The sequence below is a fragment of the Pteropus vampyrus genome, unplaced genomic scaffold, assembly GCF_000151845.1.
Source record: "Pteropus vampyrus isolate Shadow unplaced genomic scaffold, Pvam_2.0 Scaffold587, whole genome shotgun sequence".
NCBI classification, from domain to species: Eukaryota; Metazoa; Chordata; class Mammalia; order Chiroptera; family Pteropodidae; genus Pteropus; species Pteropus vampyrus.
Window position 1 is genome coordinate 431300 of NW_011889368.1, and position 23037 is coordinate 454336.

At 38.7% G+C, this 23037-nt stretch overlaps 1 protein-coding gene and 1 long non-coding RNA gene across 2 annotated transcripts; both read left to right on the plus strand.

Annotated features, from left to right (window-relative positions):
• The first annotated feature begins 6 nt into the window (after positions 1–6).
• On the plus strand, positions 7–1974 carry FOXG1 (forkhead box G1). The gene has a single exon (XM_023525657.1). The coding sequence runs from the start codon at positions 143–145 to the stop codon at positions 1040–1042; it is 900 nt and encodes a 299-aa protein (XP_023381425.1). The 5' UTR covers positions 7–142; the 3' UTR covers positions 1043–1974.
• Positions 1975–4988: 3014 nt separating this feature from the next.
• LOC105308539 lies at positions 4989–22729 on the plus strand. The gene is made up of 3 exons (XR_897311.2): positions 4989–5091; positions 5574–5643; positions 22373–22729. It is a non-coding gene; the product is annotated as an uncharacterized LOC105308539 (long non-coding RNA).
• The last annotated feature ends 308 nt before the right edge of the window (positions 22730–23037 follow it).

Genomic DNA, 23037 nt, shown 5'->3' on the forward strand with positions numbered 1-23037 from the left:
CGAGAAAGAGAAGGGCGCCGGCGCCGGGGGGGAGGAGAAGAAGGGGGCGGGCGAGGGCGGCAAGGACGGGGAGGGGGGCAAGGAGGGCGAGAAGAAGAACGGCAAGTACGAGAAGCCGCCGTTCAGCTACAACGCGCTCATCATGATGGCCATCCGGCAGAGCCCCGAGAAGCGGCTCACGCTCAACGGCATCTACGAGTTCATCATGAAGAACTTCCCCTACTACCGCGAGAACAAGCAGGGCTGGCAGAACTCCATCCGCCACAACCTGTCCCTCAACAAGTGCTTCGTGAAGGTGCCGCGCCACTACGACGACCCGGGCAAGGGCAACTACTGGATGCTGGACCCGTCGAGCGACGACGTGTTCATCGGCGGCACCACGGGCAAGCTGCGGCGCCGCTCCACCACGTCGCGGGCCAAGCTGGCCTTCAAGCGCGGGGCGCGCCTCACCTCCACCGGCCTCACCTTCATGGACCGCGCCGGCTCCCTCTACTGGCCCATGTCGCCCTTCCTGTCCCTGCACCACCCCCGCGCCAGCAGCACTTTGAGTTACAACGGCACCACGTCGGCCTACCCCAGCCACCCCATGCCCTACAGCTCCGTGTTGACTCAGAACTCGCTGGGCAACAACCACTCCTTCTCCACGGCCAACGGCCTGAGCGTGGACCGGCTGGTCAACGGGGAGATCCCGTACGCCACGCACCACCTCACGGCCGCCGCGCTCGCGGCCTCGGTGCCCTGCGGCCTGTCGGTGCCCTGCTCCGGGACCTACTCGCTCAACCCCTGCTCGGTCAACCTGCTTGCGGGCCAGACCAGTTACTTTTTCCCCCATGTCCCGCACCCGTCAATGACTTCGCAGAGCAGCACGTCCATGAGCGCCCGGGCCGCGTCGTCCTCCACGTCTCCGCAGGCCCCCTCGACCCTGCCCTGTGAGTCTTTAAGACCCTCTTTGCCAAGTTTCACGACGGGACTGTCCGGGGGACTGTCTGATTATTTCACACATCAAAATCAGGGGTCTTCTTCCAACCCTTTAATACATTAACATCCCTGGGACCAGACTGTAAGTGAACGTTTTACACACATTTGCATTGTAAATGATAATTAAAAAAATAAGTCCAGGTATTTTTTATTAAGCCCCCCCCCTCATTTCTGTACGTTTGTTCAGTCTTTAGGGTTGTTTATTATTCTAACAAGGTGTGGAGTGTCAGCGAGGTGCAATGTGGGGAGAATACATTGTAGAATATGAGGTTTGGAAGTCAAAATTATAGTAGAATGTGTATCTAAATAGTGACTGCTTTACCATTTCATTCAAACCTGACAAGTCTATCTCTAAGAGCCACCAGATTTCCATGTGTGCAGTATTATAAGTTATCATGGATCTAGATGGTGGACGCAGACCTTGAGAACAACCTAAATTATGGGGAGAGTTTTTAAATGTTAAACTGTAATTTGTATTTAAGAAGCATTCGTAGTAAAGGTGCCCAAGGAATTATTTTGGCCATTTATTGTTTTGTCCTTTTCTTTAAAAAACTGTTTTTTTTTCTTTTGTTTACTTTTAGACCAAAGATTGGGTTCTAGGAAAATGCACTTGGTATACTAAGTATTAAAAAAACAAACAAACAAAAAAAGGAAAGTTGTTTCAGTTGGCAGCACTGCCCATTCAAATGAATTGGAAGGGGACAAAATTAATGATTGCCTTCAGTTTGTGTTGTGTATATTTTGATGTATGTGGTCACTAACAGGTCACTTTTATTTTTTCTAAATGTAGTGAAATGTTAATACCTATTGTACTTATAGGTAAACCTTGCAAATATGTAACCTGTGTTGCGCAAATGCCGCATAAATTTGAGTGATTGTTAATGTTGTCTTAAAATTTCTTGATTGTGATACTGTGGTCATATGCCCGTGTTTGTCACTTACAAAAATGTTTACTATGAACACACAGAAATAAAAAATAGGCTAAATTCATATATATCTTGATACCTTTGTCTCTTTTATTAAGTAGAGCTAATTTTTAAAAGACCATTAAAGTTCCAGGGAACTCAAAGGCTTTTTCAGCCCACTAAAATTTAAACTGCTCCTTTCATTTGAATTGAGACTTTAAAAATGAAAATCCTATTTTCTTCCATTGTGGAATCAAATTTTACAAGGAGCAGGCTATTTAATAAACACTAGCTTTAAACAAAGCATAGGCTTTTCAGCTGATATCTTTAAGTTTCTGTAGATATACAGCAAAAAGATAATTTTATGTGCATAGCTATTTACCTTATGATTATTTTCAAATCAGTTAATAGAATGCTTTTTATATATTTTGTTTCAGGTATCTCGTTTATAGCACTTGGAAAATTATAAATATATGTATATGGTTAGATAGAAGCGAATATAATGCACTCATGTGTAATATATATAGACACACAGAGCCCTTCAGTTCAGGTACAATTTGCACTATGAATGCTGCAAATATTTTTGTTTAAATATTTGTATTTATACTTTCTAAGTCAGCATTTATTTTTGTGGCTGTTTACCCACAATGAAAGAGTTCTAATAAAGATGTGCTGAAGTTGCAATATAGATTTTGCTGAAGTGATCACCTGTTGTAATGACTTGCAGATCAATGTTTATATTTTATTTTTAAATTATAACAATTTAAAATTCTAGATGTTCAGAAGAAGTAAAATGCCTCTCTCATTTTCATTTTTACAATTTAGAGGTATTCGATTCCCTTTTATATATGTATGTATAATCTAGGGATTTGTTTCGCTTACAGTCATAATTTTAACTTGCAATATACATATACATGCATATATATGCATATATATAAATCTAAAACAAAATGAAAACATTTTTAATTGTTTCAGCAGCCCAATTGCTATGACTCCAGAAAATAATTAGAAAACCTAAGTAAAAGGTTTAGTAACTAATTGGATCCTGTGGTGAGTCCGTGGAGGACAAGTTGTTCATTTGTTACAATTGTATAGTCTGAAATGTGTTCTGCAGTAATGCAATAAGCTGGCTACTTCTTACAATGGGCCCAATGAAAAATAATCTGTCTCCAAGATGTTATCGGCAAACACTTAGAGAGTTGCTGAGGTGGGGGGAAAGCCTAGGAGAGAAGCAAGGTGACTCAGATAGATTTGAAATAGAAATAGAAAATAGTTAATATTGAAATATGGGGATGGGTGGCTTGTGAATGGAGAGATAGAAGAGAAGGAGAGGAAAAGAAAAAGGATCTTTGAACAGAGAGACAGAGAGAGAGAGAGAGAGAGAGACAGAGAGAGAGATCTAAGAAAGAAAGATAAAGGAAATTTAAAAGACTTGGAACCAAATATACACAAATAGGAAATAGACCAAAATAGACTAAGACAGCTAGTTTAATTATTTCCTTTAAGCAGACTTAGCATTATTTTATTTTCTTCACATGAGAGCGGTTTCACCAAAGGTCGAAGTTTCATGAAATTTAACAGTTTTTCAGAATGAAGCGTGAAAGAAAATGCCACAAATAAATTGGTTTAGAAGCCGAATTTATGGCCGATATTAAAAATAGTGATAGAATCCAAGTGGCTGAGGGTAGGCAAAGGAGATCCCCTCTACACATGTGTGAAACCAAACAGCTCAAAGAAATGCATGTTTTGACTGAAAAAGGTGATGTATTGTTTGCTTTTACCATAGATTTTATTTGTGGAATGAGAATGTACTGGCACAGAAGAAATATAGTTTTTTGCCTATCAGAAGTTGAAAGGAAAGTTGAACTCATATTGAGATAAAGGAACATAGATACAGAAGAAAATTTTCCCCATTGAGTATTTTTTCTGGCCATATTAAATAGCTATATTTATTTGTGATAAGGATTTATTTACATGATCAAGAAATAGAATCTCAGTGGCAAATGTCATACTTTGAGGTCAAGAGTAAAATTTACTTCTTTAAATTCATAGGAACTAAGGACTGGAGTGGAAATCCTACTCGGATACATGTCCAAGGTACATACATAACGCATGTAATTAGAAGTAAAAATAGCTTGTTTAATAGGTATATTAGGTACAAAGGGGTATAAACAGAGAAAGAACTTTGTGCAGGCCTCTAGCAACCCAATATGAACATTTTATTTATCTCGATCTGTCCTATCATCCCTTAAATTATCGTCTTCAAAAACACACGACAGTCTAGCATGGCATTTAATAGATTTTTTTTTTTTTGCAACAAATTGGTTGTAATGTTGTGTTGATATATGTTGTCACTAATCTTTGCCAGTTAAAATTAGCTTATGCCAAAAAAATACTTCAAAACTTTTTGAAGCTTTTCTTCTTTCATACTTATAACTTTTTAATGAGATGAAGGTTGCTCTTTTTGAGATTTTGGAACTGAAAGTGATCATGACTTAAACTGAAACCCCAAATTATGGTTTATTCCAGGTTTAAAATACTTTACTTGAATTTGGTATAAAGTTAATACAAATTATTAATATAAAACTTTGAGAAAGTGATTTAATTAAAATAGAGCACTGAAAGGATTCTTCCAACTATGTTTCTTCAGCTTGTTACAGAATTGAAAACCAAGTGAACAAAGTCCAGAACTAACAAGATTTAATACAAATATGATCATGGAAGATTTCATTTGGTTTTTATGACTTGCATAAAATTAAGGATAGAGAGGTACAAAACAATGAGTCTTGTAGTATATTGATTACTAATATATTTAAGTTGGTGGATATTTCACCCAAGTAGGTGGATAAATCAAATATATTTAGAACTGTAAATATATTTTTAAAGTGTATTTTCTACAGCATTGTTGAGGAATTTGAATGTATGGAAGTAATTTTGCTTTGGGGAAATTAATTTTATGAATAGCTAAAGTGGCTGGTTGTGTTTAGGACTAAATGCCAGTTGGAGAAATAGGCTAACAAAGGGTGAAGGTGAAGATCATTAGAGCTGGCTGAGACGGGTTGCTGGGGTTGTGTAACTGTGCCTAGAGGGCGGGGTTCCTGTACATTCCTACTTCACCAGATAACCTGCCCCCAACACCACTCCAGCTTCTGCCAGACAGATGGAACTCTCCAACATGAAAATCTGCTCAGCCATTCCAACAAACGGGGTAGGTGAAACTTGAATTAAAATTCTCCTGTCTTTTTTTTTTTTTTTCTTCTACTTGAAGCCAGATCCTGGAGACATGGAAAGGATGGGGGTCATCTAGATTCTCCTTTCGCGCGCACACACGCGTCTGCATTCTAAGAACTACCTACCTGTAAGAGTTCAAAGGCGCTATCTTTCACAGTACTTTGTTCTCGATTTTCTTTTGCGTGCTCCCCCCCTCTTTTAAGGCTTTTTTTTTCTCATCCCAATCATTACCCCTTCACTACCCCCTCTCCAGAGCCTCCCCTCCCCCAACCACCAGAAGTTAATTCACCTCTTAGTTTTCGGCCCCCAAACCAACCTTTACCCCACTGTAGCAGTCGGTTCACCCGGACCTTGTCCTGAGGATGTAGGCCAAGGTGGCTCCGGGGAATATGTGGTGTGCTACATTTTGAGTCTGTTTTCTCCCTTCCGATTTCTATCTGTTTTTTTCCTCCACACAAGACTGCCTGAGGTTGTCCGAAGGATGCTGAGGAAAAAGACAAGGACTGGAAGCGCTCTTACCCCAAGATGGGTAAGTGAAAGTGATTTTCGTAGGGGAGGAGGGCTACGCCTGACTGCTTTTGATTGAGGCTTAAACCGCGACTTTGAGGTCCGGGGCTAAAGTGCTCCTTTTTTACTTTTTTTTTTTTGAAAAATTTCTTTAGTGGGGCGTGCTATCAACGGAAGTAGCTGAAGGAATGCATGCTTTTTCTAGGTCGGCAGACAGTCACAGTGGATCCCTAAGTAAAGAGATGTACACATGGCAAAGAGGGACTTGGAAAGAGTGATGAAGGGAAATGAGACGAATTTATATGGAAAAGGAACAGTGAGAGACTGAAATAGATCTCAAAGTGCAAAGTAATTTATTTCGTGGAAATATGATTTATGAGTTTAACCGTAGCTGCAAGATTATCCTAACTGGACTTTCTTAATGTTCAAACCCATAGGTATTTGCTCTCCCTATTTGAGAAAAAGCTCTTTGCTCCTGAGCCAAGGACTTGTCTCACTCTAAAGTTCTTTTTCTTTTCCTTTTTTGGGGGGTGGGGGTGGGGAGTGGAGGTTAGAACGCCCCTTCTCTCCGTTTTCACACTAATATCACCAACCTTTCCCAGAGCTGGCCCTCCGACTGCAGCTCTGTGGCCTGGGTCAGGAGAGCCCTGCCCCCTAACACCCCACTCCTCGCCGGATTTAGGGGAACTGCTTCAGGTAGAATGCAGTGTGGGACCGGGGTGGAAGGCTTCTCTTCTGCTTGTTCGAAAGACTAGGGAAATGAGCACTGTTCTGGGTTTGACTTTGTCCCTGCTGGGAATATCCCTGTTCCCGGCTTTGGGAATCTCAGGCAAATAATTGATTCTTAATGCACACTTAGGGGACAACGGTGTAAGCTCGGGAGCCTGGCTGTCCCAAGAGTGGCTGCGAGCGCACCAGACACAGGTTGGCTTGGTCCGAAGCGAATTTGGGGCCTCCGCTGTAGTTTCGTATTAGCCTTCCTGGCGCCTCAGGGACTCCTGGGTAAAGTCAGAGAGGAGTTCGAAGGCAGGACTTGATGTCGTGGAGGCAGGGACCCGGCAGCGTTGTTTTCTTGAGTTTCGGAATCATGTTAGAAAAGTGACTTCGGCTGCTGAGTCTGGGCGGCGTTGGCGGCGCTGCAGCCGGGGTGGAGAGGCGCTCTCCCGACGTTGCGGCTGAGATTCGGGCGGAGGCGAAGGCCGGCGCTGCGCAGGGAGCAGCAAGGTGAGGGCGCTCTTGCCCAGGACAAGCAGAGCTTTGAGTTCAGTAGCTCACACTGGCTGATGCCACGAAAACTGACTCCAGAACCTTGGCTGGCGCGCTTCCCCACCTTTTTCTTTTCTTCTTCTTCTTCTGTATTCTCTCCCCACTTCCCTTTTCCCTAAAAGTTGTTTCTTTTGTTTACCTGGTACGATTTCAGATCTCAGCACTTATCTATTAGTTGATAAAACCATTTTCTCTGTAATAGACATCTTTTCTCCTTTACATTACACTTTCCTCTTCCATTTCGCTTTCAATCCCATTTTCCTTTTCTTCCCAAGCCTGTGGTCCAAGGTGAAGAGTTTAGAAGAGGTAGCCTTGAGGTAGGAGCTCTTTTAGCACAAAGGGTGGCTCTGCGTTGGGGAGAGAGAGGCAGGGGTTTGGGTGGGCAGAGCCTCCTGTGTCTGTAGATTCTCAGGTGGTGGTCTTCAACCTTGGAAAGACAACGGGAAGGAAAGGACGATGGAGAATAGAGCTCATCCACTTCCGACGGTCCCCCTTCCCCATAAGACCCAATTCGACGCTTCAACATCATCCTCACTTGGCCCTCTATCAAAACTTGAGGTAGGCAGCAATTTTGAAATTGTCGTAATCAGAAAAGTCATTTAAACTCAAAATTATGTTTGTGGAAGTAAGAGGGAAGATAAAATGCCCCACGTTCTTTTCTTGGTCTGTTACCTGACATATATGATCTTCTTGCCCTGGTCTTCGGTCTTTCTGAAGAGCTGCACGGGAGGAAAGCACATTTCACTTGCAAGATTTGGAGATTTGTGTCCGCGTCCGAATGAAAAGAGTGTTCAGTTGCCAGACATGTTGGGATATTCATTTTTGTTTTAGGCTTAATTTTCCTACCCAGGTAGCACTCCCGCATTGGGGCCGTCTTCTTCAGTTTTATTCCCGCTTTCCTTCCCCTTTTATTGTCTTATCCTTGGAATAGAATGTATTTAAGGTGCTAACATATCTTCCTCCACGTCTGTATGAGCAGGTTTTGTTGATTCCATTGAGCAGGAAGAGTAAAATCTGTAGTGGGGTTAGGGAGAGTTGTCTCAGTTCTTTCATTTCCTCATTGCTCTGAAACAGTGACCTGATCATTGTTGTTGGAAGTTAAATTATCTGTTAAATTAGCCCTAAACAATAACTGATGATATTTTCTATTTTGGTCTGGTTGCCCCTGAATTCTTTTCCCTAGATGGGAAAGAGAAGAGTCAAAGAGAATGCTTGGTCACATAAAAATGTGAAAATAATCAAAATCAATATTTATGTGCTGGTGATATGTAAGAGAAATCACTTTCAAAGAAGCTGAATTTCATAAACAAATTCTTCTAGAGGCCTGTGCTTCAGAGGACCACACTAATTCAAAGATGAATGTAAATAAGCATCTTTGTTGATTAAGAAAAAAATATGAACACCATATTTTCATTACTCTACAAAACCTAAATACTCAAACTCATCATATACCGGTGCTTGCTAATCTAAATTAATTCTGTCCTCCAGGGATAAATATTCTCAAAAAGGAAATTTAACTTTAAGCAAAATCTGAAATGTTGTTTTAGATATGAATTTCTAGAAATCCAAAGTATATTTATTTCTTTGAGTCAGACACTTGTTTGTTTTGCAATCATTATATGAAACAATTTTGGAATAGCGCAGATGCTCTCCCCGCCCCTTGTTTCAGATTGCTTGCATATGCAGTCATAGGCTTGAGAGCTTCCAGGGTATAGTAAGGAAATGACACTTTTCTCATTTGTTTTAACAAAAGGCCCAAAGAATCTTTAAACCTGAAGATATTATGGTAGTTGAAAAAAATCTTTAAAAATAATGAGCACTATTGTGTGTTTTTTCTATTAAAATGTGCTGAATGAATAATTAGAGGCTATGATGAAGGTTGAAAATTCAGATCAAGAATAAGGTAATAATTTTATTATTTAATACTTTTTATAATTTTTATAATTAGTGATGTAGCTTTAAAGTTGGCAAAGCTTTCTTAGAAAAAGTAGAGTACTCCTCCCACACCATCAAAAGTACTTTAGATAGAACGAAATAGAATCAGGTAGAACTGGCAGCAGAGCTTGTTCATTATTTATTCCGGTAGTAGTAGTATTAGTAGAGTTGAAATATATACTTTTAATTATGCATTTTGAGCTCTGATTGCAGGTTAGAAGACTAAAATCGATCATTCCTACATCGATAGTGTTGTCTATTACTGCATTGATTTGTTTATTTATGCAGAGGCTTTCGGTTATTTACTTACATATTTCAGCATCTGCCTCTTGATTATTATCACAGGTTGGCTTTAATGAAGCGCTTTTATAGGAAACACACTTGACAGATCAATTTTAAGTAAACCAGGTAGTGAATTATGGCAACCCAAAGAGTTTTCGAAATTACTTATTCGCACTTACTTTTTAGCAATTAGGAAATTGTTTCTGATTAAAACCTCATGCTACTTGAAAACTTCCATTCTTCTCTTCATATATAGTATTGATGTGTTTCAGTAAAATAGAAAAACATAATTTTATGATATCAGATATGATAGAATGAAACTGATGAATAAGCCCTTGTTCTTTTTCCATTGGCACGACTAGGTTACTCTCATAACAATAAGGTGGTCCCTGGGTTTACTAATACTGTAGATGAAAAATCAAGGAGCAGCAGGATTCAAATATAGAAATGACCTTGTTTTAAAATCTGTCAACTCTTAAGTTATGCCAGGTGTACTTATGCTGAACAGGATATTCCAGAGTTCTTCGGTACATATTAAATACATACACTCATCCAGTCTATTATTTAGTGTACGTGTACCATCATACCTTATAATGACAGGCATTTCTCTTGAACTAATAGCTCATATGTGAATGTTATGTATCAGGGCTCATTTGAATAAATATGACAACTAAAGACCACAGGGTGTGTCTTATAAGTACAAGGCAATAGCAGGAGATTGTCAAGCGTTTGAATTTGTGCTTCTCTTATTGTCATTACAAAATGTTGAAAGGTGACTTGGAAATTGAAAAAATAAAATAGCTTAATTTATCAAGGGCTATTTACTCCTCATTTTGTAAGAGTTTTCTTGCAGTTTGGGCGATGAATATTTCCTTGCTAATCATTTGGAATACATCTACCAAAGACAGTTTATAGTTCTATTTACCATTTCTTGACTCCCCCACACCTTCTAGTATTTGAGAGGAATATTGGGAGGGAAATTAACCGAATTCTTTCTTGAAGACGGAAGGGTCTTGGGAGATGGAAAAGGAATTAATCTCCTCACCCTGGCGAGTTTTCCTGAAACTACTTAACCTCAGCATCTGCGCTGTGAGAGGTGGAGCCTCGCAGTCCCGTGGCTGCTGACAGAAGGTGCGCAAGCCGGGGGACCTCAAGCTTTGCAGAGGGTTGAAAGGATGAACGGAGGGAGGAGAGCTTTGAGTTTATTTTGTGTCCTATGCCAAGCCCTTGAAGTTAGCACAGGACCATGGCCTTTTAGGACCAAGCACTTGGCATTCTTTTGGGATTGAGATTCCAGAGCATCGGACGAACAGGATTTATAGCTAGGGCGTGCTTCTTCCACCCCTCCCTCCGTCTTTTTATGCACGTACCAGCTCGTCCTCACGTGCATCAGGGTAGTGGACAGTGTTGACTTGAATTGCTCTTGCTTGCACCAAGCCTTTCCTGTGAATGAACCCGAAAACACTCGACAGGTCGTGAATAATCGTTTTAATGAGTGTGCAAAGCGTGCGACGGGGTGCACCGAGCTGTCGGGTTAAACAAACAACTTGTACTCTGACCAAATCCGATTGTTAAAGTGCAAAGTGATGTCAGTACCATTTCCATTGCCCCTCGGAAAACCACGGATCTGACACGCGGGAGTCCAATTTTCCCCATTAAAGAAAAATAACAATATTTTCTAACCATATATGTGATCTTCTTTAACATTAATCTGAGCCAAACAGAACCTCATTTGAGAACCAGAGAAGTAGTCGTGTCATTGCCTCAAAAACAAATGGAAGGAAAAGGAAAATAGGGAAGAAATCAGAACAAATATAAAAAGTCTGAGAATTTTTTTTTTTGATAGCTCACACAACGCTGCTTATCGATATTGTAAAAATCTTACCTATATATATATTTTATAGCTCAATAGAGGCAAATGTCAAGTTAACTGCATTTAATCAACTAGGATTGGTAATTTGGTCCTGTACTAAAACAATCTCTGAATTTAACTAAAATATTTGCTGTTTATGTTAGCCTCTGAGGGAATGAATGGATAAGTAGTTTCCACATTTATGCTTTCAAGGAAAACAGTTTGGAGGAAAGTAATGGGAAAGGAACCCTGATGGGCCGCCATCTAAAACAATAACAGAAAGTACAAGTGAGTTCTTCACAAGTCATAGTCTCCTACTCCCCGCCCCACCCCCTGCTATTTTTGCACAACCACACTGGGGAAATATTTCTGCTTCTTTCCCATCCAGTTAAAAGATCTACTTAAAATCAGCAACATGTGCTCTTTCCTTGCTCATTTTTAATCTTGTTTTATAATTCCAAACATCAAAAACCACACGAAGAGTAAAAAAATAAAACCTCGACAGATTTTTTTAAAAACTCCCTTTTACATGTCTCCTCTAAAAAATTTGTGGAGAGATATGTAAAATGTTTCCTCTGCTAGCACCTTATATACATTCACAAATCAAACAAAATGGCCAAGATGCTTCAAAATCAGCGTGTTGGTTCCAAATAACTGGCTTCTTTAAAAAAACAATATAGGAAGATTAAGGTTTATATTTTGATTGGATTAAGTATTATATGTTATCATTTTCTTTATTAAAGACTAAAAACATATCAAGTCCTACAGTCTGAAAGGTTATTTGTCCTCTGATAATTGTAATCAGCTTGTAGAAATATTAGGGGTAGGGTACACTTGAATATGGAAACTCAGCAGCATTTGATCACTCAGTTCCTACTGGCCATATTGTCATCTACGTATCTGTCAGTCTTTTTGACCATCTATTTTACATAAGAATGTCAATATACAACCGATTGCAATTAAATGAATTAATCCATCTAAAACATATAACTGAGGTATTTGATGGAGTGAGCAATTTCTAATGGAAGTCATAGTTTTATTATTAAGGTTGCTGGTTTTTAGACATTTGTGTCAGTTTAGCCCCAACTGACTTTTAAAATGGAAAGTATTGAAATTCAGTATCCATCATCAACACTTGGAAAAGACAACCAGTAGTTTAGGACAGTGATTTTGTTGATTTTAACTGCTTTCTAGTGAATGTCTGTGTCAGAATATCAATTCAGAATAGCCTTTATTTTCTAGGAAATTTGACAAAAAATGACTATCAAAAAGCAGGGGCTTGCATTTTTTATTGTTTTAAATATTTCTGGGCATACAACAGACTGTGTAGTTATTCCCTAAACAGATTTCTTCTCTGTGGGCTAAGTTGAGGAATTTTAGGAGTCAGTGAAATAACCACATCCATTTGTTTTAGATGCATAAACAGCAAAGCTAGAGGGTGCGTCTGTTTTTGTGTATATATATGTAGTTAAAGAACTACACTATCAAAACATTAATTATATTTGAAAGAGAGCAGAGAGCTTGTTGTGGAGAGAATTGCATTATTGAATTTATATTCTATGGAACTTGTCTGTGGAAAGGGCTGAAATTGTATACCTGTCTTATGTGATGCACCCTCTTTAGTGAGGTGTGCTTAAAAAGAGCAAAGAGATGAAGGAGGCAAACTTGGAGGGGAATGATCTTAGACATTTGGACGATCCAAAGCAGAGGGAATCCACGTGCAAATGCAAATCACATGAAAAACAAGCATGGGGTCTTTGTTCTCTGTCAACAAAAACAAATTTAATTTTTTTCCTCTATCAAGAAAATCACAGAATGATCTTAGCTAAATATGGAGGAGAGGGAGAGATTGAGTGACTAAGAATACTTCAAATATCATATTTCTGATCCCCAAGTCCTGTTTATTTCACGGCTGCCAAATTTTATACCCAAAATTTAGATTCTCTTCCTCCCGAATCCTACATACATATGAATCATCCCTGATCATTTTTAGTTTTTGGCTTAATTACTAGTTTTCAGCTTTAAATTACTGATAAACTAATTAATCTGACTAATGTTCCTAAACTTCTGTTGAATAGTATAATAGATGCAACAACAACACAAATAAAATAAAATCTGCAGCAATAATAACAAGAATAAAACGTTAATGGTAATAATGCAAACAATAATAGCAGAAACAATTTTAAAATAATTTCTTTGGCTTCAGAATGATGAAATTTGTGTTTCATGGCTACAATTAGGCATTCCTCGGATTTCTTGTTTTGCTGGTTAGGTGGGTGATCTTTCTGGCACCAACTCTGGTGTTCTAATAAGACGCCCTTGGTTTAATATGGTAGGTCTTTTTAATGGTACGTTTTAATGAATACTTTTGTACCCGCTCCTCTTCATTGCAATGGGCATGTTCCCCTTGAGCACCATTCAAGAGTAAATCAACCTGGGAAGGAGACTGGGAGCAGAGACAAAAATGGAAGGGGATTCTTGAGTGGAAGGACCTGATGCCTCTGGCTGGAGATCTGTTGGTGAATAGGCAAGCTGTCATATTTGGGAATCATGTTCTTGGAGCTGAGGAGTTTGAGATGAGGAAAGTACCTCAGTTATGAGGTTCCTGTAAGTCCAAAGAGAACAGTGGCCTTGAGAAACTCAGCCCATAGTGCAAGACACAAAAATTAGGAATTAGGTCCCCTAGAATGAATTCTTTTAATTTCTTTGGAGAAAGGGGACAATAAAGTGAAGGGAGTAGAAGTGGAGGGAGGAGACCAGGTTAAAGATGTAACTGGTGGTGATCTAGATAGTAAAGCTAAGTTCAATACCTTAGGAAGAGGGAGAGGTGCTTCTGTCAATTGTAAACATTCCAAGATTATCATTTTAGGTGTGAGAATAGCCACCAGTTCCCGAGGCTAGAGCTGGAAAGAATCTGCCAGTGAGTCGGTATCTGTAGGAATCTAACTCTTCTCTCAGCCCAATCCATGTTCTCCCCATCTCCTGAGCCCCCAGTGGCCCCACAAAGAAAAAAGAAATGAAAAAAATAAAAATCAAGTGGAGAAGGAACTAGACTCAATGTTTTGTCAGGAGTTAAAGCAGGTTGTTTGATAACTGCCTTCAACTGTGGAGAGGAAAGAAAGCTGATTAGGAGAGGAAGGTCGGTTGTAAGAGGGAAATAGAGGCTGAGATAGAAATTCCTTGGCAGCCCAACGGCTAGGGCCAAATGGAGAAGGACCTTAGCTATAGCAGGAAAGTTTGGGAGCAAGGAAGGATAACTATTAAATATTTTTGCTTTGTTCTGTTTTCCCGTAAATTAATGGAGCCCTGAAAATTTATGAGAAAATAAGGTCTGTATGCTGTTAAAAAACAAATTACAAAAAAGCATAACTGTCAATACTCAGCTTTGTCCTCTAGAAAACTTTTTCCTTTAGATATTATCTTTAAACTCACATACACACATAGTCCATAATAAACCAAACAGAAGTTGAAGAAAGAAAGGGAGGGAATAAAAGAAGGACGCAACTTCCCTGCTGGTTGTACGTGCATCTACCTCTTCACCTTTCACTGATTTAGTCTTTTTACTTTAAAAAGTATGGAAATATTCCAGTTCATGAGAATATTATTTCACTACAGATTAGCAAAGAATGAGGAACTTTCATTTCTAGGGATAAATTCACTGAGATGATGCTTAATCTGCAACAGAAGAAAGGTGACTTCATATATTGCCCCGTTCTTCAGGCTTTCTCCTTGCACTAATAGTAATTAATAACTATGAAGTTCAACTCTTCTGGAAGTACAGTTCTGCAACCTGAACTCAAAGTGGAGCTTTCCATATAAAATCCATTTCTAATTAAAATAATTCTTAAAGGACACTAATCTCAGTTATTGTTATTCTTTATGTGTTTGAATTGTTCCTCTGATTAAAAAAAAAAAACTATCGTTTGTTTCAATAATTAAAAGAAGTAAACAATGCCAATAAAAGTGGCCCTTGATCCTGTTATATGCCTCCCTCAAATACCTTTTAAGAATTTATTTTCAAACACTTTGGCTTTAATTGTATATAACTGAGAACCTCTGAGTCATTGGAGACATGCTTAACCAAAAGAAAGTTAATACGTTTGTAATGGAAATATTTGACAGAAAGTAAAATAACAGAAGCAGTTATTTCATAAAGTAGGAAAAGTCATGCAGACATTCATGTGCACTCAGTTTATGCACCCATTTAACAAAATAGGCTTTTCTATTCAAATATCTTGTCTTTAAACAACATAAACTAGATATTTAAATGCTTATGCATATCTGAAGTATCATATATATAATACTGCATATAGTTCAAATATGTATGTTTATTTTGTAGAAACTAAGAACTAAATATATTAAGCAAATATTAAGATTTCTAACTTTTTGACCACCAATAATTGGGGTTTATTTGTGATCTGTAAACACTGAAGGAAAGCCAGAACCACTACATTTTGTTTAGATTTTATTATGAAGTAAATCTAGGTTTCTTTCTCTTGGGATATACAAGGAATTTAGGGGTGAGTGGAATTAAGATCTATATACATTTTCAGTAAACCATGATATAGTAATTTTATTTTTAAAATACTAACATCCTACTATTAGATAAAAGAAATATATGCAATTTCAAGACAGAAGAAGTAAGCCCAAGTCAAGCAATGATATTTCAGAAAAAGAATGGCTTCAAAAGATGCTAACATTTCTTTTCCAACAAAGAATTTTCAAGGCAGATACAGCCAGATCTGTTGCACAAGTGGCAAAGCAAACATTTTAGTAATGGGCTGTGCAAGGATTTAATGGACTGACACTCTGAATATTTATGAAGAGTAATACTCTTTTGAATAGGGTTGTGTGATTGTCTATCATGCTCCTTAAACATGTGGAGGAGGAAGATTTGGAGGGTAGACATTTCCAAGCATCCTACCTATCGCTAGTGGTGAAAGGATATGGCTTGTGTAGAATACGAAAGAATTCCATGCCATGAGAGGAACTGCAAAAGTCTATTGGTCCCATCATGTTTATTTACCCTCTTTTAAGTACACATTTCAAAAACGTGTCCTTTCCACTAGGCTCTCATTTGCAGCCATGGCTTCACAGCTAGCAGCCAGCCTGTATTTATAGTCCAATGCCTCAGTCTAGTTTTGAAAAGAAAATAATGGACAGGTAAAGTAAAGTTACAGTCTTATCAAAGAAATTCTCATGGGTGGTTGGAGAATAGGGAAGAGGGAAGCTTCAAAACAGAATAGTGAGAGGAGAGCAATATTCCTTAGGTGAGTTTTAGGAAGATGCTAAGTAAAACGCTTTTTCAGAAATTGGGATTAATCGAGCAGTTTAAACACAAATCTGCCGGAAATCATGCTCCGTGCGAATGAAAATGAAGGAATTTATGCATATTCTAATTTTCCCTCTTTGGCTGCTATTTTGGAGGAAGAGACTTCTTTTGCTGATCGTGGGACTTTTTTGTTCTGCACAGGAAATGTGTAAATGAACACAAATGTTTTTTTTTTTCCCCTTTCCATTTCTCTCCTCCATCTCTCCACCCCCCTCCTCTGTAATCAGAAGTTGTTAGGGTGCTCAGTTCTGCCGCCACTGATTCCAGGGTTTTTCCCCCATTCCCAGGATGGTAAGGAGCAAGCAGTGCAGGGAAGGGGAGTTAGGGCTCCTCTGGGTCACTAGACTTTTGGAAATTAACGTAGGCGTTTCCATTCAAAGAGAGTAGAGAGTGAGGAGTCTTATGTTTAATGTTATGAAAATTAATCTCGAAAGCTATTTCCTCTCACCCGAATTCCCAGTAAGGACTAGGATGAGGAGAGCTTAAAGTGATCTCATAAACACGTTGACCTATTGACCTTCAGCGCCAGGTCCAAACGCTTTCCCTCTCACATCCTTGGGAAAGAACAGGACTGGTGCATTTTAATTATATTAAGACTAGCAAGACACTCTCTAGCTCTCCTATTCTTGATGTAAGTTAGTCGCGTAATGCTGTGAACGAGTGAAGTGGAGCGCTATGGTCGTTTAGTGTTTTGTTGAATATGTACTGGATTCCTGAGATAGTCCAATGAAGTGAGTGGGATGAAGGTGCGGGCGGGGGTGACTCTGTCCACGGGGAGAGGGAGGGAGGAGAGAGAGAGATTAAGAGAGAGGAAAAGAGAGGCGCTCCCTCTCCTCAGGCTCCTGCATTTGCAGGCAAGGCTGAGAGCTTCAGAATTCGGGAGCAGGAGGAAGACAAACTGGAACAAACTTCGAGTTTCTATCTTCTTTTCTATACTCCAGATAAAAATCCTGGAGACAACCTGATTCTTAGCAATTTAATTTCAAAAGAGCCCAGCGATGCTCCACCCCTCCCCTTCGCCCCTTCCGTCGCTCACAAAGCGCCGCCCGAGCCCCGGGCGTCCGCAGAGGCCAGAGCCTGTCCTCTGCCAGATTCACCCGCCGCCCGGGCGAACCCGCCGGGTCTCGGAGAAGAGCGGCGAGAACAAAGCCCCCCGCCCCCACTGCGACCCCTTTCCGTAGATACATCAATGCCCCCATCGGAGCACCCATCGGAGCCCCAGTGCCCCAGAGTGCCCGCTTTCTAACATCCTATCCGCCTTGGATACCGTCCCACTTCCCACTTCAGTCTTCCCCCCTCAGGAAGCGGGCACCGCTCGGCAAACGCTGGGCAGGTCAACACCCCTCGACTTTAAAGTGTCCGTTTCCCTCTGCGTGTGGGTTTAGGGGGCCTCGGAAAACGCTGGGAGAGGAGCACAGACCCTTCCCTGAAAAACTCACGTCAAGCTTACCCGCCACATTTAGGAATCTGGAAAAGCTCAAAAATCCCTATTTTGAAGAAAACCTGCTGTGATTATGATAGGCCTTTGCGATCAGAGAAAACCCTGAGATGCCTCATGCGGCCTCTGTTCTGGAGTCAAAACCTGCCCCGGGCCAAGTTCTCCCGCGTGCTCCAGGTCCTGCACTTCCGGTCCTCTGTGGGGCCTGCACCTTCCCTACCGTTAGCACTTCCGGCTGCTGTGGGCTCCTGCGCTTCCGCCCGGTCACGTGGCCAAGGGATATCGATGAGTGCTGTTTTCTATATCTTTCTGGTGACTGATGAGACCTTTACCCGTTCCTTTCATTTCTCTTTATTTTCAATTTTCTTTGATTTCCTTACTTTTTCAAACTTGAGATGGGGGTGGGGTGGAATAGGAGGGTCAGAGGTTGAGAGTTAAGGAACATTGAAGATAAATATGTATCTTTATATATATATATATATATATATATAAAAATTTGTCTTTTTGGATCACCTGCCCTTTTCTGAATTCCCTGCACACATTTACATTAACAACTGAGAGGTAGGCCTTTTTTTTTAACTCCAGGGATAGGCCAGTGTCTGCATTTAGTAGGTGTGCAATAAATATTGAAATAATTACTGAATAAACGATGTTGCTTCTTTGGGCTCATGGTGCTTAGGGTTAGTGGGTATCCTTAGAAATCAGCTGACTTCCGACTTCTGGTGTTTTGTTGAAGTCAATTGCGAGGTTACTAAATAAGTGGTTTTTACAGGCATTCTGATGGTGTTTAGGGACACCAAAAATCTAGGAGGAAATCTCTTAAGAGTTGTTGAAAATGTTTTCTTGAACTTTCTATGTATGAAGCAAAATGCTGTGCTTTTTAGAATTTGGGGCTTTATTAGCTCTTCTGTGGTTTTTCCTTTCCATTTTGCTTTCTTTTCCAAGTTTTACTTTCTGTGATAAGAGGCCAAGGCCTTATAATCTCTTGTAGCCAATTGAGGGAGAAACTAATATTTCTCTTTTGCTTTCAAGCTATGTTATAGTTTAACCCTTGCCAATCCTAATTCACTTCTGTGTTGTGTCTTCTACATCACTGAGCTGTTTTTGTTCTTTACAGTAACATTTGTTTTTAAATGCTATAAGAACTTTCCAGGAGAGAAATTTTATAGTGGTGAAGTTGTGAGACTGGATTCAGTCAGTTGACATATATTAAATGCATATTCTACTGAGCACAAGTTGTGTAACCTGTAGACTAGTCCCTAGAGTATTTACTATACCACTTTCATTGACTACAAAACAGTGAAAAATGTAACCAATAAGGTAATAACCATGAAAGTAATTCGAAAGGTTATAATTGCTAATCAAATTTAAAGTATATTTATTAGCATCATTATTAAGAGGCAGCAGATTCATTCTTATCCTCTGGGAACTTACAATCTAGTTGGGCATAAATAATGTAAATGTAAATTGATAGAAACAGCTACTAAGGAATATTTAGTGTCTGGCATATTGAAAACATTCAGTAAATAATTGCCTCACATTAATTGGCAGTCATGTCATTTTTTAACAGAAATATGATGCTGATAAGAAATAAAGGAAGGATTAATTAGGAAATCTTTCATGAAGGAAAGGAATTTGTCCTTTATGTGTCACATAAGATTGGAATATGCAAGCTGTTTGTGTTTGGGGGCGGGTAAAGGTGGCATTCATGGAGAATGAGAAAGATGTTTGATGAGATGGAGTTTGGTAATTTGTAGGAAACCTTAAAGACCAGAGACCAGATCAGGATATTACTAGAGAGTGTCTATAGACAGAGTAATCATTAGGACCTTTCTCCCCAGTTTTTATATAATGGAAATTACACTGAAATGGTATAATAATGAGCCTTGAATAGAACAAGAGCCACAGTATCACTGGAATCAGTACTACCCCTTTATTCTTCATTGCTGGTGGTCCTAGGGAATATTAGGTGTTGACTGATGGTGACTCGAAGTTAGTTATTTACTCATTATTCATACTTACCCATTATTTAGTTGCAGCAGTTCTAAATTGGGTGAGATTTTGAACACTGCTCGCCTACGAGGGCACATTTGGCAATGTCCAGAGACATTTTTAGTTATAACTATGGGGCCACTACTGACATCTAGTAAGTAGAGGCCAAGGATAGAAATTGCTTAATATCTTACAAGGCACAGGAGAGTCCCCCGTCCAATGAATTTTCCAGTCCAAAATGTCAATAGTGTCAAGGATGAGAACCTTCAATTGTGGGAATGAAGCACGAGCTCTAACTCTGGAGAGCTATACAGTGAGTCCTCGAACCTAACTTCTATTACGGTAACAATTTGAATTGAAGAAATGCTTTATTTGTTTACTAAGTCAAATGGAGCTCAAAATGGCAGTGTCTCTTCTTAGCCTTGAGGCCTTAGAAACAAGAAAATCAGAAGGATACCTGCTTAGATATTCTACTTTTTATAAAATGGAGTTAGAAATCTTCTTTAAGGATTTTTCATCTAAATGTTATTTATTAAATTAATAAAATGTGTCTGGAGTTGCTTAGCAACTCATGGGAAGCTTGCTTTTTAGAAGTTCATTTGTTTGTTTAAAACTAGGGTACGTTGCATATTATTAGCTACATTACATAAATCAACAAAGAAGTATACACTGAAAATGAAATAAGATGTTTCAACACATTTTCTGCTCTCTGTGTCTGGCAATTAAAACACTCTAATTGTCTGGAAGAAATGCATCAAGTATTCGACAAACATTACTTATGTATAAAACTTCAACATAATATTGAGTATGTAAGAGAACCAAAGGGGAAAAATTAAGCAGGTTTGTCATAAAGTATGTGTTTATCTTAACCTTTCTTCTTCAAAAATCTTATCTACTAAGTACTTTTATCAGACACTAATTATACTCTTTCTGAAAAGAATTTCTCCAACACCCTTCAGTGCTTACACCCTTTAATCATATCTTATTACATCTACCTAATCCATATCTTTTTCACATTGCCAGGGCTCATTAACAGTTTTAAAAGCCAATCTTGGACATTATTATTCTTTGTAATTGAGATAAAAATAATGCCAATAATATTTTATTTCTAAAATGTAATGGATCATTTAAAATTTGTTCTGAAGCCATTTGTTCTTTAAATATTAATGAGAAATTAACTTTCAAACATGCATTAAGCTAGCAGGAATGGTGAGATGTGTCTGAAAACCCTCAAGCACCTTTTCGAAGGAGAAGTTATTTTTATAAGCTGTTTTAACAGTGGATCATCAGTCACTTTGAAGGGAAGTGATCCTTGATTAACAGTTGGCTGATGTTGTGCTTCTACAGATGTGTGGCCGCAATACAGGTGAAACAGGACAGGTAATTCACAGGATCTGAGCATTTTCTTTTTCTGATTGAAAAATATAAGAGCTTGAATGAGGCTTCATCTTGTGTATTGCCCTATTTAATTGTTGTAGAACAAACCAAATGCCCCACTCAAATAATGAATTTAGGCACCATGTCTCCCATCAATTTAAAGAAAAGATTATAAATATGGTTAGTAGTTTATCCCTTTTGATTTCTTATTTTTAGTAAAGGATACCCAGATACAATCTGCAGTTACAAGATTAAAGTAGAGCCTCACGATAATGACTTTTTAGGACTTGAAAGTCAAATCCACAACATTCTCAAAAAATGGAAGTTTCTTCCAACATTATAATTCGGTCTGAGATCCTTTTTTAAAAGTAATCTTTCAGAGTCGTAGGTAAAGCTTAGCAGCTCATTATTTATTTATTGTGTACATACTATCAAGCTGTAATGTTTAAAAAAAAAACCCCACAAACCAAAAGTAATTGTCCCAAAAAACTTTTAGACAAATACTTCAAACTCTTATTCAGTAGTAGTGGAAATGTAACGAAGCTTTCATTTAGCTTTTTTTCCTCCCATTCATTAATTCTGCCAGAAAGTAATTATCTCTTATTTTGTTTAATTAGATATTTCTTTAGTTTGTTTCCCCCCCCCCCCTTTGGAATATTTTCTTTTAGAATTTTATGGTTATTTTTTTTTTCTGATTTCTCTTCATTAATATAGTTCAGCTTGTTATTAACTATAGGAAACTGTTGTTAAGTAGAATCGAGTGAAACCATGTGATAGTTGGTGAGTTTGGTGTGCTATGTCTTGTCTTTTACTGTTGGTAAGTATTGAATAGAGTTAAGTTAATTAGATTTTTAGGATCTGTTACAATTATTTTTTCAAAAATCACTCTCAGCATTTTTCCTTTTAAATTCTTTTAATTTCTTTACTCATTTTGGGGGAGGGTAACTTTGCATATACTCAATTATACACAATTGGTTTTCATCTGTGTTCTTTTTTGCTTGAGTATTCAGATCTTACCAAATTTCTACAACACCATAGACAATGCTTACTTTAATAAAATTTCCCTCATTTTATTAATTTAGTTCTAATAAAAATAAAATTTGGTAAACTTAAAAACATAGTATAACACCACAACAATTAAAAAATTGCAAAGACGGTATTAATATAGTTTAAAACTTTTTATAACTTAATTTTTATATTTGTTTCTCTCTTATTAAGATGTTTTGCTTTTTCTGTACTGATCACCTATTTTCTTATCCTTTCCACGTTATTTTCAGAGATTTCTCATTGGTCAGTACAATGAAGGTTGATGGCATGATCGTCCACCTCGCATCAAAATATAACTATTCATCGGTGTGCTGTTATCAATCAGAGGTTTCCAAATATGAGTTCTCCAACTCAATGAAAAGTAGCTGGTTCCAGGCAGACAAGCATCTGGGAACTCCCTAAGTGTGCATGATATGTCTCCAGAGAAAGTTGCTTCAGCATTTTTTTTGGAATACTTCTCCCTACAGTATTCTCCAGACTCTAAACTACTAGATAGGTTCCTAAGTTCATTCAGATCTTTCTCATGTCTGAATTCTTGGTCCTTTTCCCACCCTCTGGCTCCACAAATAAAGAAGACATAATAATAAAGGAATAAAAATCTCTTGTTTCTGTCTGACTGAATCATTCCAGTCTTGAAGCACCCTGATGGGTTAATTAGCCTTATTATTGCATTTACTATCTCCCACACACTTGTTTGTGGGAAAATGCTCCTCTTGGCATTTGCCTAGTTGGAAAAAGAAACACTGAGACTGTGGCATTAGACTTTGCTCTTGAAGAGCATGGCACTATGGCAGCATAAATCTTGAACGAGCTTGTTTTTTCATTGATGGAATATAACTGGCATAGCACCATCTTTTCCTGACATTGTATGCCAGCTTTGATTTATTCTGGGCCA

Excerpts from the sequence above, each read along its gene's own strand:
- FOXG1 (XM_023525657.1), top strand. The coding sequence starts at position 143 with ATGATGGCCATCCGGCAGAGCCCCGAGAAGCGGCTCACGCTCAACGGC.